Source organism: Lipophrys pholis, assembly GCF_963383615.2.
Source record: "Lipophrys pholis genome assembly, chromosome: 22".
Taxonomy (NCBI): domain Eukaryota; kingdom Metazoa; phylum Chordata; class Actinopteri; order Blenniiformes; family Blenniidae; genus Lipophrys; species Lipophrys pholis.
In genome coordinates this window covers 17,227,111-17,243,417 of record NC_137644.1, presented here as the reverse complement: position 1 = coordinate 17,243,417, position 16,307 = coordinate 17,227,111, and the positions used below count along the sequence as shown (strand labels likewise).

General features: G+C 44.7%; 3 protein-coding genes across 4 annotated transcripts in view; 2 read left to right on the top strand and 1 right to left on the bottom strand.

Annotated features, from left to right (window-relative positions):
- atp2b1a (ATPase plasma membrane Ca2+ transporting 1a) overlaps positions 1 to 1,879 on the top strand; it is a 35,955-nt gene extending 34,076 nt beyond the window's left edge. Inside the window, exon 21 of the mRNA XM_080491736.1 lies at positions 765 to 1,879. Within this exon, the coding sequence (XP_080347862.1) occupies positions 765 to 1,187 (423 nt within the window). The 3' untranslated portion in view covers positions 1,188 to 1,879. The remainder of the gene's footprint in view (positions 1 to 764) is intronic.
- A 3,433-nt stretch (positions 1,880 to 5,312) lies between these two features.
- Positions 5,313 to 8,803, top strand: mest (mesoderm specific transcript). Of its 2 annotated transcripts, XM_080491875.1 has the most exons (12): positions 5,313 to 5,554; positions 5,711 to 5,898; positions 6,177 to 6,256; positions 6,347 to 6,424; positions 6,509 to 6,645; positions 6,728 to 6,786; positions 6,893 to 6,933; positions 7,082 to 7,152; positions 7,237 to 7,338; positions 7,429 to 7,505; positions 7,861 to 7,924; positions 8,336 to 8,803. In XM_080491875.1, the coding sequence occupies exons 2-12, from the start codon at positions 5,733 to 5,735 to the stop codon at positions 8,451 to 8,453; spliced, it is 993 nt and encodes a 330-aa protein (XP_080348001.1). In that variant the 5' UTR covers positions 5,313 to 5,554; positions 5,711 to 5,732; the 3' UTR covers positions 8,454 to 8,803. The 2 variants fall into 2 exon arrangements, with proteins under 2 accessions (XP_080348001.1, XP_080348000.1); XM_080491874.1 differs by having other exon boundaries at positions 5,381 to 5,554; positions 6,347 to 6,645.
- A 200-nt stretch (positions 8,804 to 9,003) lies between these two features.
- copg2 (COPI coat complex subunit gamma 2) lies at positions 9,004 to 14,906 on the bottom strand. Its single transcript, XM_080492251.1, has 24 exons — positions 14,750 to 14,906; positions 14,288 to 14,340; positions 13,932 to 14,012; positions 13,776 to 13,847; positions 13,591 to 13,670; positions 13,375 to 13,450; positions 13,169 to 13,261; positions 12,965 to 13,051; positions 12,690 to 12,847; positions 12,463 to 12,596; positions 12,286 to 12,353; positions 11,998 to 12,186; positions 11,674 to 11,769; positions 11,353 to 11,596; positions 11,152 to 11,227; positions 10,975 to 11,078; positions 10,752 to 10,877; positions 10,610 to 10,678; positions 10,322 to 10,503; positions 9,974 to 10,103; positions 9,799 to 9,896; positions 9,579 to 9,717; positions 9,404 to 9,502; positions 9,004 to 9,322 (listed from the first exon to the last, which is right to left on the bottom strand). Exons 1-24 carry the CDS (start codon positions 14,784 to 14,786, stop codon positions 9,192 to 9,194), a joined length of 2,622 nt encoding a protein of 873 aa, XP_080348377.1. The 5' UTR covers positions 14,787 to 14,906; the 3' UTR covers positions 9,004 to 9,191.
- Positions 14,907 to 16,307: the final 1,401 nt, after the last annotated feature.

The following is a 16,307-nucleotide window of genomic DNA, read 5'->3' as shown; positions in this document are numbered from 1 at the left end:
TTTTTTAATTAATAAAAACATTTTTCATTTCTGGTTTTAATACATTATATTTATATTTATATAAATTTGGGTCGTTGTTGCATATCAGGCTCTAACAGGCCCTTAAACCTGCTCCGGTTGTGTCTGGATCAACACTGATCACATGACCAGCTGCGAGGCTGTTTTTAGACACCCGACTCAGACGGAGGAGTCGTTCATCCTCCATCTCTGCTTGTCCGTTATTCAAAGTGTTTTTGTTAGAAACTCTAAACCTCTGGGTGAGCACGTCGCATGGCAGCTCCAGTTTCCTTTAACTTGACAAGCTCAGCTTAGTTACCGTGTGACCGAATGAACGACTGTTTTCAACCTGCTGCAGCAGTAAAAAACAACCAGAAGTGAAGATAATGAGGTTCTAAATGTCTGATGCATTTTAATGCCAAGTGTAAAGGGGGTGGAGAATATGGAGGCTTCCTGGTAGTTGGTTTCAAAGGGAACTTGAGTTTAGTTAATGGGTGAGGACTAAACGTCGCATAACTCGTATGTAAAACTGGAAATAACTGCACGTATCTTTAAGACCCCCCCCTCACCCCCCCCCCCCCTTACAGATCAATGGTTTTGAAGCCCCTAAAACTCACCTGTTTTTGACCTCATAAAACCTTGGATTTTATCTGTAGTGTCGTCCGCGTGACAAACTGAAGCCACTGACGCTCGTCGTGGCCGCATGTGACTAAACGTTGTGTCTGTCCCGTCTCCCTCCCCCCCTCCTCCCGCCTCCCCCCTTCCAGATCCGGGTGGTGAATGCATTCCGCAGCTCCATCTCCCTCTATGAGGGGCTGGAGAAGCCCGAGTCGCGATCATCGATCCACAACTTTATGACCCACCCCGAATTCCGGATAGAGGACTCTGAGCCCCACATCCCCCTCATAGACGACACCGACGCGGAGGACGACGCCCCCACCAAGCGCAACTCCGCCAGCCCGCGCAACGCCACGCCCACACCGCCCTCGCCCTCGCCCTCGCCCTCACCCTCACCCTCACCCACACCTGCCGCCGCCACCACCGTCGCCCCCACCACACCGGTCTCCCCCTCCCCGAACCAGAACAATAACGCTGTAGAGAGCAGCAACCACCTCCTCCCTGAGCCCCCCAAGTCGGGAACCCCCTCGGCCCCGGGGAGCCCCCTACACAGCCTGGAGACCTCCCTTTGATCCAAGCGACCCCCCCTCCCCCCCCTGCTCCACACGTCAACACCTCTTTTTCTACCCACCACCAAGGAGCTCGACCCGGACGAGGAGGAGGAGGAGGAGGAGGAGGAGGAGGAGGAGCAGCTGAAGAGCTCGGCTGGGGGCCGGACGAGGAGAACAGAACAGCAGACATTCAGAGGAATGTACGGATTGGTGTGGATTCTTTGCTCTTCTTTTCTTTCTTTTTTTGGTTCTTATTAATACCCCGCTGCGACACACAGACTCTGTCTTCACCCCCCCCCCCCCCCCCCCCCTCCCCCCCTCCCCTCCCCTCCTTGGTAACACTTTGTTTTTCTTGGTAACAAGGGGTGACTATAAACTCAGATTGAAAGTGACCTGTTTTTATTATTATAATATTATTGCTATTATTTTAATTGAGAAGGGGAGGAGCTCCTCCTGGCTTGAAGATCGTCTGTAAGAATTTTGAAAGAACCTTTAGCTTCTCTTTTATCTGAATGGTGTTGTATATTTATCTCTTTGGCCCTTGCTCATTCAAAACTTATTTCTGCTCCATCGGCTGTTAATATTTTGAGTTATTTATGTTTTGTTTTTTTTTGAAAAAAGCAGGTCTGTTTACAAAGTTTGTAGATACTTTTTTTCTGTTTGTAGGCAAAAGAGCTTCCTGATGTATGATGCAGAAAACTGGGACAGAATAGAAAAATGAATGAGAGGATTATTTCAGATACTGCTGTATTTTCAGGAAAAAAAAGGGGTGTTTCTATTGAAACTTAACTATTTTTGCCTGCAAGTTTTATTTGTTATATATTTGTAGATAAATATAGAACCTTCTAGCCAAACCGACAAACACTACGGCTTGTATAGAGACGAGGTCCATCGGGACTCGGGAGGTTTTCACAGGATTTCTGGACGAGGAAGACGATCCGGGCCTCTGTCCACCGACATCGCTATAAATATTTACTTCTTCCATTTCTTCGATAGTTTTCATGTACACACACACACACACACACACACACACACACACACACACACACACACACACACACACACACACACACACACACACACACACACACACACACACACAAAAGACCTTCTAGAGTTCTGGGTTCTCTTTTTCTTCATTATTGTGTTCAAGAATTTCCACATGTTGAAAGGTCCCGGCCCGTATTTAGCAAGCATCTCTGAGAGTCGCACGAGGAAACTAAAGTCTTTCAGCAAGTTTTCCTTTTTTTATTTTTTATTTTTTATTTTTTTTTAGATTTGCAAACAAAGGTTGTCGTAGACTCGACGCAGGAACGAGTACGAGATGCTGATTTAAGGTAAATTAAATTTTTAAAAAAGCTTTTTTTTTTTTTTTTTTTTGCCAACGATTCACTTCCCTCAGTCAAAACTCGCGCTGTATTGTGAGCCGTCTTATTTATTTCTCTGTACGACGTTCATATAGACAACATGAATGTGCCTTGGCTTCAGTAATTAATTTCGACGACCCATCACCTTCAGGAAAGTCCTCGGATAGATGACTCCTCCAGCTGAACGCGGGACCAAATAAACCTCAACATTTTAGGTCGGTTAGGTCTGATTTCCTCCGTCTGGATGCTTGGTAAATATGGACCCTTGGTCGTTATTTAAAAAAAAACAAACAAACAAAAAAAACATTTCATTTCTTTTTTTTTTGTTGTTGGTTCTTCTCAGCAAAAACGTTAGCTCCCCGCCTGCCAATGTACAATACAGACATTTGTTTACTCAGGCATAGAAAAAAAGTATTTAATTTTAAAGGAATTAATAAAGAAAAGAACCTTTTAACTTTAGACTTTGTGTATTTAGATAGCAAAACATCGTCTTGTTGGAAAAGCAAGTGAATTATTTTCATATTTCATTCACTTTAAAGCTCATACTATAGCAACTGTTTAAATTCTACTCCAAGTTCTGGTTTGTTGGCATTAAATTATAAAAAAAATATAAGTGGGGGGGGTGGAAAAAAGCTTTTTTTTTCTTTTTTTTTTTCTTTGCCTTCGACCTTGTTCATAAGACTCCTCTCACCGTAAATAAAATGTTGCTGCATTTGGTTTGTTTGTAAAATATTTTTGACACCTGATGTACTGGAAACGCTAAATAATTGGACATGTGCATTTTTCAAGAATAAAGACTATAGGCTTACACTGGTATCTATCTGCACAGGGTACTTTATTTCATAGCGTTCCTATAAGGGGAAATAAAGAGTTTTGATACAAATCGTGATAATTTAAAAAAAATAAAATAAATGTACCTTTGTATTTTTATGACAATACTAAACTAAACCAATTTTGGATGATTTGACACCAACCACGTTCTATAGCGGGAGGGTTTTGGCCACTAAAATGTGTTTTGTTCTGGAATATTCATCTCAGGGTGCAAATGATGTGAAAGAGTACAGGCCTCTTTTAGTTTGCATATTAACACAGTTAATTAATCAATGTTTGGGATGATTCCAGGGGTGAAAACCTGGGGCCCGGCGGGCTGCAGATTCTTCCTGCAGCAGCGGACAGGGAGGGAAGCAGGAACGTTCTCTGAGGGAAATACGTTTTATATTATTTTATTTTCATTTCACAGATGACAAAAATCTAGCAGCTAGGATATAGAAATGACAACTCGGGGGTGGGGAAAAGAAGAAAAAAAAGACGAGGAATCCATGTTGAGGAGTTTGTTCTGTAGCTTCTTCCTGTAACGGGAATGAATGTTTTTTTTTTCCATCTGTTTTATGGATTATTATTTTTTTTATCTTTTAACATTTGGAAATAAAAAAAAAAAAATACTTCATGTCTGTTTATCTTGAGCATTTTAAATGGATATCGTGATTGGATTTACATTTGAAACTTGTCAAGTAATGTGTATGGTTTTTAAAAATAAAAAATGTATTTAGCCTAACTGCAGGACCACGTTCTTCATTTTGTCACAGTCGTCTCCCTGGTTTCCTCAACGGGTTGTTTTGTTTTTTCTTTCCTTATGTACAAATTTCATTATGTTTCATCACCGGCTTCATTATAATCTTTCTCTATGTGAGGGATTGTAACCTGTCCAGGTTGAACTCAGCTCCAGAACCACCGACCCAGAGGAGGATAAAGCAGTTTGGAAGGTGTAAGAATCATACCACAGGGATCTACGCTGTGTCACCCTTCGTGTTTGCGGCAGATGGCATCACATAGTCTTCAAGCTCTCGTTGATATGATGCAGAATTCATAGCTGAATCAGCAAGCTGCCCAGTCCCAGAGGCAGAGAAGTAACCCAGAACCAGAACATTTCCACCACCATGCAGCACAATCTGTGAAAGCTTGTTCTCCTGAATCTGTGCCTGTTGAACTTTATTCTGAAGAACTGCAGTTTTGGACACCAGGGCCATGTTACCAGGTCAAATGGTCTATTTCAGATTAGGCTTATTTGAAGTTACCTACCTGGAAGCTCCTGTGATCATAATGGCATCAAACTGTCTGCACTGTGAGTTTCATTCATTGGGTCAAATTGTCTTTTTGACTGCTGTTAGACGTGTACAAAACCGGCAGATCAATTTTCTCTAAATGGAATTAAAATCTTTATAAAAATTTATTAATAATGTTTGACATCATAATACTTCATGCTCTTTGAATGTTTGGCACAACAAGAATAGACAGCATTTCATATAAACTATCAATACATTGTAAAATTATTCAAACGTATTTTATTGTCCCTAAATATTTAAAAGATGAAGGGATTGCAATGTATAAAGTGACCACGTGGTGGTGCTGTTGCAGCAGTTTATCTACACACAAGTTTAATGTATTACAGCCACTGGTTTTGTAAAATTGTAGAAGTGTAGTTTAGCACGTCATTGTGTACTGGTAGAGTCTGAAAACATATAATATTATCAAGACCAAACTGTAGAAGTACATATATTACTGCGACATCTTATTAAAGACATCGGTGGTCATTCTTTATGTGAGCAAGTTAAGTTTTTGATGAACTAATCATGCCCCTGCAATAAAAAAAAATTGGATGAATAGATTATCTATCTATCTATCTATCTATCTATCTATCTATCAATCTATCTGAATAATCTTAATTTAAATCTTGTTAAATTCTGCAGTTGCTCATCCAGTCCAGCAGGTGGCGGCCGTCTCCTCTCCTGCTTTCTTCCAGGAAACTCACTAAAGCTCGTGTATCAAACAGATGACCCACTCGGACTTGATAAAAAAGAAACACGGTGCTCGGCTCCTGGCCTTTTTACATTACGTGAGAGGAAATCGGCCTCAGAGTGAGATCTCATCTCTGTTTTGCGTGTTTTGTTTGAACCGTCGCTCTGCAGTTATGGGTGTAAAGCACGGGGCGAAGGTCTGCGACTGACCGGCCGCGACGTGTCGGTGAGTATGACGGTGTGCAGCAGGGAGGCGGTTTGGGTCTTCTCTTTCTCAGCTAAGTTTAGATTTCCGCCTGGTGGGGCTTTGATGCTGTCATGAAACGGTTTGCTCTCCGGGGCGCTTCCGGTGCTGACCTTTGTTTTTGCCTTCTTGCCCCAGAGGCAGGAATGAGCCCCCCCACATGAAGCCCATCATGAGAGAGTGGTGGATCCACGTGGGGCTGATCTGCATCCCGCTGCTGGCCGTCTACCTGCACATCCCGCCGCCGCAGCTGTCCGCGGCCCTGCAGAAGTGGCACAGTGCCGGGGAGGACTTCCCCTTCAGAGGCCGCAGGATCTTCTACAGAGGTCAGGTCATCACCCCCCCCCCTCCCCCCTCCTATACCTGGAGACACCACCACCAGGGGTCAAAGGTCATGATCAGGGAGCCATAGCTCCTCTTAAGTTCAATAAACACACATCCCAGAGTTCCTCTTCTTTATCAAAAACACATTTACAGGTTAAAATCCCTCCTATACTTTCTGCTGACATCATTAATTCAATGAATTATCCATGCACCTGCTATAAAATGTGGCCCCCCATTACACCCACGTTACTTATTTTTGTGTTTGACCCTCATTTGATAGACTCTTACGGCGCGTTAGGGAGCTCGGATGTCGTCATTCTGCTCCACGGTTTCCCCACCTCCAGCTACGACTGGAACAAGGTACCATCGCTTCCTCTCGGTCACTCGTTGGGTCTGATCTGAAATGTGTCGCGGTGTTACGGAGTGTTTCGTCGCTCTTGTTTCCTGTAGATCTGGGAGCCTCTGACGCAGCGCTTCCATCGGGTCATTGCACTGGACTTCCTGGGTTTTGGCTTCAGTGACAAGCCGGTAAGTGAAAACTCATTTTTTTTTATATTTAGTTGTGTGGATAAACACTTCCTCCGTCACTCACGGACTCTTGCGTCCCTCCAGCGGCCCCACAAGTACTCCGTCTTCGAGCAGGCCAACGTGGTGGAGGCCCTGGTGGCCCACCTGGGCCTGAGCCACCAGCGATTGAATGTGGTGTCCCATGATTATGGCGACACTGTGGCCTTGGAGCTGCTCCACAGGTGAAATCTGGTTTCAACAGGCTGCGGAACCCAAAGTGAATGTATTTCCCTTTTTATTTTAAATTTTTTTTATTTCTCTCAGGAGTGACCACAACGTCACAGGTCACCTGATCTTCAACAGCCTTTGTCTTTCCAATGGAGGTATTGTGCAGTTCATTAGTAAAAAAAATTTTTTGTTTTTTTTCCCTAGAATAACACATTTTTCTGTGTTTTTTCCTGCTAAACTAAGTACTTCTCTTCCCCGCAGGATTATTCCCAGAAGCGCACTACCCACGGCTGCTGCAGACGGTGAGTCACCGTTGTTTTCCCCTCAGCCTACTTTTCAGCTCAGGACAAATGATGCAATGCGGGAAAAAAAACCCAAGAACATTTCAAGAAGCTGATAAGACTTTACCGTGTAGTTTCAGTTATGTTATTCCTGTTTCCCCCCCGAAAGCTTCTGAAGGACTCCAGTTATCTGGCTCCACTTCTGACCCGTCTCACCAACAACGTGATCTTCCAAAAAGGGTAAAGAAAACGCTGGATTTTCACCCCAGAATTGGACATAAAATAGAGAACTTCAGCTGTTTTTGTGTGTTTGTTTGTTTGTAGGATAGGAGAAGTGTTCGGTCCGTACACGCAGCCCACAGACGCCGAGTTCTGGGACATGTGGACCGGACTGCGCTACAACGACGGCAATCTTGTTATGGACAGGTTGGAGTTGGACACGTGACCTCGACGTATGAAGTACAGCTTCTGTGTCCACTGAGATCTGATTCCTCTTTTTAACACCCCCCCCCCCAGTATTCTGCAGTACATCAACCAGAGGTTCAAACACCGGGAGCGATGGGTGGGGGCGCTCACCTCCACCTCCGTCCCACGTAAGTCTTAAAGTTTGCATGACACGGTTCCTTCCTCGACGTGTATAAACCCGGCAGCCTCGGCCGGCGCTGAAGCTAAGCTGCTTAGCCGGCGAGGAGCGGCGACGTGGCCCATCTGTGACTTACAGCCGAGGGGAGGGGAGGTGGAGGGGTGGGGGGGGGGGGGCTTTTGTTTCAGACACCGGCCTCACAACAAAAGCTTTAAACTCACACCGCTCCTTAGATTACATGCACTTTATTCTTCAATGGCTGAGACGTTGAAACAGATTCAGCTGTTCTCTAAAATCATTCATGTGTTTTTACCCCGAGCGTCTTTTCTCCGCTGACCTCTTCCTCGTCTCGCTTTGTCTTCCAGTGCACCTGATCTACGGTCCTCTGGACCCGGTCAACCCTCATCCCCAGTTCATCCGTCTTTACCAGTGAGTGGCCCTTCCTCTAATTCCTGAACCGACACGCCTCCTCATGGCAGATCCTCCGGTATAACGTGGCCACTTGAGGGTTTAGATCATCGTTTAGGACACTCGTCTTGGTGATTTGACTGTGAAAAACGTTGTTTCACAGCTTGTTTCAATATAGGATGAATATTTAAGAAAACTGGTGTCGACACAACTCCAAGAAAATGTTTTAACGCGATCACATTATTGAATCCAAAAGTCACCACACATCCACAACACTTAAAGAGAAAAAATATAAGAACAGCAGGTCGTTTAAATTCATTCACCGGTTTGGCTTCAGCAAGTTGCAGCTTGTGGCTGAACAGTTTAAATCTTAATTAAAGAAATTTGAACAGTTTGTATTCAGATTTTTCCCTGTGTATCTTGCTGGTGCAGGCAGCTGGTGCAGAGATCCACCGTCACCGTCCTGGACGAACACATCGGTCACTACCCTCAGCTGGAAGATCCCACCGGCTTCCTGAACGCGTATTTCAATTTCATCCACTCTTTCTGAGGAGGCGTCTAGCGCTCAGTGGAAGTGTCTCCTCGTACCAAAGTGGGAGAGTCTCAGCCCTGGAAGCAGGAGCACGGCCGCGGCAGTCCTGATAGTCCATTAATTTACCAGCAACAATCCTTGAAATGACAAGAAAACATCAAATGCGAGCTAGAAACAATATAATTTGTCTTTAATTTGACTCTCCTGTTGTATGAAACTTGAAATTTAATGTCACTTTACTTGAAGCAGTTTGGTTTAGATCCCCGTCCTGCAGTTCTGAATGACTTTTGATATAATTTTTCTACATTTCTCTTGATGTCATTGACTAAATCTAATGTCGGCTTTTCTTGAAATAAAATTAGTTTTGTAAAAAAAAAAAAAAGTGTGCAGATGAAATTCCATTTTTAAATAACTCCCTGGCGCCTCACAGTGGTCTGGAGGTGGAAGTACCATCCAGTGGTAGAATTATCTTCTGCCTAATGGAGTGTTTATTATTAATAAGTACAGGTCCTAACACAGAACCCTGTGGAACTCCATGTTAAGCATCACAAATATCACAATGAGTCTTCTGGTACACTGACAAGACTTTATTGAAAATTTGAAACAGGACGAGCAGAAGATTGAGAGACGGAGCAGAAACAGGTCTTAGTTTATTTACCAACGTTTATCTTCCTCAATATAACAGCGATAGAGTTTCATGTGGCGGCGGAGGAAAAAACAAGGTCCCACGATGGAAGAGCTGAAGTTGGAGCGTTTTTAGCCCACAGACGCCAGGATGACGTCCACCACCGTCTCCTCGCTGCTGCGCACCGTCACCTGCATGGTGACGCCGTCAGCCAGCGCCAGGCGGGCGCGGACCAGCACGTCGTGGCAACCGCGGAACACACCTGAGGAGACAAGAGGGGGGGAGGGGGGGGTAGTTATATTCACAGACGTGTTCCTGGATAGATTAATGAAGTTACACCCACCTGCGAGGAAGAGGACGTGCGAGTTCTTGTTTTCGGGGACTTTGTCGGAGCGCTCGCACGGCTGCATTCCCAAGAAGTTGATGATGTTCCCCACCGCCTCTGTACATGGGAGGCACTTTTTTTTTTAACCACAAACTTTACCAGGATTTTATGCAGTGATTTTGACTCGACGTACCATCCAGAGTTCGTACAGACGCCAGAGCGAACGTCTCCTCCTTCTCATTTTCATCTCCCACTTCTTCCCACGCCGCGCCGAAGTTTGGTTTCAAAACCTTCTGGATGTGATCGGCCACCGTCACCTCCAGATCCTCCAGCTACAGCAGAGACGCAAAAATGATTTTAAGGCGAGGGGCCCAGTTAGACGACTCGTACGTGCGGCGCGGCGTTTTACGTACCACGTATTCGTCGTCATAACCGTCGTCGTCGGGCTCCCCTGTGTTTGGATCGCAGTCTCTCACCAGGTATTTCATGGTGCAGCTGAACGTGCAGGACACTGAAAAGCAGGACAGCTTCACTTTAGCATGGATTGGAAATAAAAAATGGTGACGGCTCGACTCTCGGCGCTCCTACCGGCGGTGGGGTCGTCGTCAGGCAGTCGCACCAGAGTGTAGCAGGACCCGGGCTGACTGTAGGGGAGGTTGGCGGCGGGGACGTAGTGAATCACCTCGTAAGATTCCGACGGCTCCATCTGAACCACCACCTGCGACACGGAGCTGCACGTCAGGTAGGCTTCGCAGTTTCAGATTTTTGAATCCAATAATGATGATTTCAGTCAAAGTGAATGACCTGAATCATCATTGAAGGGACAATTTCTTCCTTCATTAATTTCACACGCCATCTGGTGGTGCAAACTGATATTGCAAGACCGAAGATTTTTTTTCCCACTATATTTATCTAGTCAGTCACACATGTCGGTACCTTCTGCAGCAGCTGGTCGTTCAGAGTGTTTGTGCAGTCAAACTGGAACACCATGTGTCGGGCGAAGGTGTGTTTGATGCTGCGCACCACGTATTCGGTCTCGGCCTCCGTCAGCTGAACCAGCTCGGAAGACTTGAAGAGCGGGCCGAGACCCTGGAACTCCGGAATGGACGCCAGTTGTTCTGTTATACGATGGAGAGAGAGAGAGAGAGAGAGAGAAACAAATATTTTTGAGTAATTGAGTCGATGTATCCAGTTGCATCATTTTCTCAAAGAGTTTCGTCCCACCCTGATAGATGTCCTGGCGTGACGGAGTCAACTTATCCGGCAGCTTGCTGGTTGCAATCGGAGCGATTTCTGAGAGGGGAAAACAAAAAAATCAACTTCCTGATGTTTCTACATACATAACCTGCAGGTGTGCTGACGGTACCGGTTTTCTGCTCTGTGATGGGAGTGGTGGCCAGCGGCACCGTCTTCATGTCGAAAGGCTTCTCCGAGGGCTCCAACGTGTACTGATGGAGGGACTTCTCCAGCCCGGGGACGGAAACAGACAATCCTGAGAGGAGAACATGGAGAAGACATGAACTCCCCATCACATGCATGGGACTCGTCTTTCATAGAGGAAAACCTCACAACAGCACGACTCCGTTTACCGTTGAAGATGTAAGCAGCGTTCAGGGCCTTCTGTTTCTGCTGGAGGACGTTCATGTAGAAAGTCGCTCTGTCGCGCACCTCGTCATCGCTGTCCATCATACACCTGCAAGAACAGACAACGCTTCAGTTAGAAAAAGTGCCAAAAAATTCCCAAAGAAGTGAAAGTAAATGAAAACCTCTGCATAAGAACCAGGACGCTCGGCAGCAGGTCGTCGTTCTGAGCTCCGAATTTAGCCAACGCGCTGACGGCGGCTGATGGTGGAAGAAGACACAAACAAATGTCTCAGCTGGTAAAAACAACGTCCTGATTACCGAAGTAAACATGGCGGCTGAAAGTAACCCTTCGCCTTATGGCTGGCGCGGCTGGCGCATCTCACCTGCCCGGACCGCCTCGCTCTCCAGCACCACTCGGTTGAAGATGAAGCGGATGTACTTGGAGGGCTGCGGCGTGCGCGGACCCTCTTTGCCCAGCAGGTGCAGGATCTTGGTGGCGAGCACCGTGTGCTCGCAGTCCTCGATGAACTCGCACAGGTGGGCCAGGCCGGTCTCCTTGCTCTCCGGGTTCTCCTCGATGATGCTGATGATGCAGTCCACGATGGCCCGCTTGTACTCGAACCCGCCCTGCGACGAGAGACGACACATCAGCACAGCGTCTTTCATGTGGGATATAACGAGCGTTCCGTTAATGATCAACTCACATCGTCTCTGAGCATGTTGGACAGGAAGTTCATCATCACGCTGTGCTTCCTGGGATACTTCTGACACAGAGCGCTGATGGCCTGCACCACCACCACCTGCAATAAACACGGATCACTCAGATTCGGGACAATTGAAAATAGAATAACTTTTTTAAAAAAGGACAGAGCCGGTACATTCATTCAGTTCAGATATTTTTAAATCCCAAGGGATCTAAATTTATAAACACTTCAGATGTGGCAGCTTAAGGAAGATCTCCCTCGTTACTGAGCAAAGTGTGGATTCAGCGACGTGATTTCAATGAAAACTCGACTCCGGCGCCGCACCTTGAACTCGTCTGAGATTTCAGAGACGAAGGAGGAGATCTGCTTCATGAGTCGGTCCACGCTGCTCTCGCTGCCGGTCTTCAGCAGCGTGGTGATGGCCAGCGTGGCGATGCTGCGGTTGGAATCAGTGATCAGGTTCTCCAGGTCCAAGTTGCAGGCGGTCACGGCTGACGGATGCTTCATGGCAACCTGCGGGCGCCGGGGAAAAGTAACATTCGCTTTCAGTATATGTGCTTGAACGGAGCTAAATGAGGCGGAACGGCGAGGGACGGGGGCGAGCAGCCGTACCTTGTTGAGGGTCCTGACTGCGGCGTATCTCAGAGCTGCTTTAGGAGAGCTGCAGAAGAGCTGCAGCACTGCAGGGAGAGACACACTTACAGTCAAAGAGAAGCTCAACATCTCATTTAAAACATCCTGATTCTCCCTCTGACACATCGATGAAAGTGGGGTGAGGAAAGCAGGAACCTGAGACGGCGGGGGCCAGCTCCCGGGCCGTACAGTTGGGCATGTGGACGATCGCAGAGGCGGCCTCATACACCACCATCTCATTCTTGTTCCTCAGGCAGCTCTCGATGAAGTCAAACAAGGGGCTGTCATGACTGGAAAAAGCATGAAGAACATGACGTCAAACCTTCAATCTCTTCCAATATATTCACTTAATGAGGGGAATGAGGGGAATGAGGGGCGCTCACCCTCCCTCAGTCTCATCCAGCAGCTTGCTGGCGATCCGGATCAGCATGCAGTACGCAAACGGAGACTTGAGACCAGACTTGGTGAACTTGTTGAGCATCTTGGTCACAGCAAGGCGGTCGTTCTTCCTGAGGTGATACAACAGGCCCAGCGCATGGTACTAAAAAAAATAAATGAACAGAGGACACACATGAAGCAGCTCAAAAGCATTAAGACGAAGAAAAAGAAGAAGAAGAAGAAGAAGAAGAAAGAAACATTTATTTTCCATCTCACCCACCTGGACCATGATGTTGTCACTGGAAGCTGCTTCCTGGGCTTCATTCACCCAACGCTTCACCACATCGTAGCTCATTTTCACCATGTGCTACGAAGCAGAAATCAAACTATCAAAATCTGGAATCTAACGGCAGCACACATTTTGGAAAAAATTTTAAAATCTGCGTGAAGAGCGGAAATAGAAAAGGATTGATGAATTTCCTACCAGTGAAGAGACGAGAGCCGAACTGGACACACTGGGCACCTTGTCAACTATAGCCTGCTTCATGTATCTCTCGATGGCCTGCAGCATGGTGGTCTGCAGCCGAGACACACAAAAAACTGCAGTTAATCTAAAGAAAACTACAATAACAGAGAGGGCATTCCAACCAGGCAACAACAAAGAAGAGAAAATTAATTGATTGCACTTACATCTGTAATCCTGCACAGGGCTCTGATGGCAGGTCCTCTGTACACGTCTTCCTTTCCTGTCATGTCCTTAGTCAGACTAGAAAATGTCACACGAGAAATTAAGTATTACATAAATACAATTAGAACAAGGGTTTCGCGTTTGTACCCAAAATAGTTGTTTTCTCCAGACTGCCAACAAAGACAGACTAGAAATAGTTTTACTGTCGTGATACCAACCTGCTAGTGACGATGATGACATCCTCAGAGATGTTGGCCATCTCTTTGATGGTCAAATAACACATCCTTCTAAGGGTTTGCTGGAAAACAAAAGCAGACTATGAGTTAACTGAACTTATATCACGGCAACATGCAGCAATAGATTAAATTTATTCAACTGTGACTGAGTAAAGAGGACATCTTACATCATTGGACTGAAAGAGTCTGGTCATTGCAAAGAAAGCCTCCGTGGCCTCTGTGGTCCCAAAATGCTCCCCCTACACGTGGGGGTGACAGAGGGTTTAGATTGCTGCAGCTGAACACACAAGAAGTGACCGTACGTCTCGACAAACAGCTCGTACCTGGTTGAGGAGGTAGATGATCTTGGTGAGGATGTGGAGGCATCGCCGCGGGTTTATGGGAGTCTCGTTGAAGATACGCGCCTGCGAACAAGAAGTGACATCCCTCAACATCGGCTGATACTTTACATGTCATGCTGCAGTGCGACAGTGTTGAGATTTACAATATCCTTATTTTATAACTGATTATTATTACTTGTTCTTGACATGGCAACACAAAACACATATGTTTATTCAGACAGCGCACCCAGGCTCCCCAACCCTAAATATACATGTATACACCTATACATAAATATACACTCATACTTCCATGCAGTAGCATTCTATTTAAAGTGTTAGACACACAGATCTGTGTTTACCTCCTGCAAAACTGCACTTTTCTCCAGGTGCTGGAAAGGATTGGATCCACTTCCTTAATGGAGGAAAAGCAGAGTCAGACTTTAACATCATATTTCACTGGATCTTATTCAAAGACAACAAACAATTACTACACACATCCATGGTTCATAGTGAACTCATATCTTGTCCCGGTGATGAAAACTATTGTTGTTGCGTGTTTAAATAAATCCAACATGCCAAGATCACAGCTGACAGACGCTGGCATGAAAAGTTAATACACTCAACTAACACCAAATCAAGACAATAACATGTGATTTCATCATCAGTCTGTAGAATCGCTGTACAAATCGATTTTTATATGTTTTAATCATTTTTTACTTTAGCAGGTCGGCTAACATGCTACCGTGGCGCGAGCTTCCGAACGTCTAATAAGGAGCTGACAAATCAATTCAAAGCTCAAGGTAACACATCTGCGATCTTACCAGACTCCTCGTCCTTCTTGTCGAATTTTTTAATCATCTTTGTGCGAGTAAAGGCAACAGATGAGGACAGAAGTCGCTCTCTGCTCCGGTGTCAGAAGCTACTTCCACGTAGCCAAAAGAAAAACTCACTTCCGGTTGCGACGTCCACGTCAACGGAACACACGTCACGTACGTTCAACGTCATCACCGGCAGGGAGCGCTCCTGCGGGATGTTTAAGATGAACATTGGAATTAATTGTTTAATACTGAGGAAGAATGAACAACACATTTGTCCATACATTTTAAAAAGTAAAACAATTTTACGAATAACTGTAATTATATAACTTTCTTTTGAAGCTTGACATTTAAAATAATACATTCATTTGCAGTGTCACAAAGTGTCCACTAGATGTCAGCATTGTTTAGCGTCTTGAATCCATGATCAGATAAACTTTATTGAAAACAAAAAAAAATTTTGTCATTACATGTCATGTAATTACATTACCGGTGTTACTCCCTCAGTGCGTCAGTATAAAGTGAAAATAGAACACATTTGTACACACACACACACACGAAACTTTACCTCAAGTGCAGATTTGTTGAGGAATTGTAATCATGTGTTACTACAGATTAGGATTCTCACACTGAAAGTAAAGTAATTCGGATTTAGGATTAGCCTTAGAACACCTTGCTCGACACACACGAGAAGAAGAATAGAGGTTATTTCTTTGGTAACAATACAAATGTACTGAATCTTGACGCTGTACATTGTTCATTAAGAGGCAAATATGTGTAGTTAGGTCTGCTTTATTTGAAGAAAAAATAATCCTTTATTTAGAGTATAAAAATAAGAGACATCTGATGAACACTTACATTCCCATGCAGCACTTTACTATATTTCATTATGTTGCAGATGATTTGTACAGTGTTTCATTGTGCTTTTGCCACTCTGAACTTTAATCTGGAATAAAATTTCCATGTGAATGTTTGAGTTAGGGACAGAAAGGCTCCATAAATACACACATAGGCAAATCACAATGGAAAAAAGAAAGTATTTTGATATGAAAACAGCATATTAAACGGATGAATGTCACACAGCAATTAAACCATTTGATCACGATGTAAGAAAACCCATCTTCCTGTTTAGTGGGGCTTTTTCTGCTAAACCAATTTGTCCAACAGCAAAACAAAAGCGATTTTTACAGATAAATTCCTGCTTTCGAACAAACATTCCATTAGGCTTATTTATATTTATATTTGGATTTAGAGGCAATTGTTTAGAATTGAAATGTTACCTTCATTAGAAATTACCACTTATAATTAAGAGTTTAATTACTTTATATCCTCATTGTTCTCATCTTGTATCTGTTTTGGTTCAAATAAAGGCACTGATGCAAAGAGATCCTGCATAATGGAACAATCAAGAGAGTTGTCTTCACTGAAAAGGCATGAATTACTAAAGAAAACACATTTATATGATGTTCAATTTTCTGACCATTTATCAGAGAAATGTTGCATCACCTCTGTTTGAAAATGAACACTAATCAACATGACAAACTTTGGGAAACTATAGTTGGAG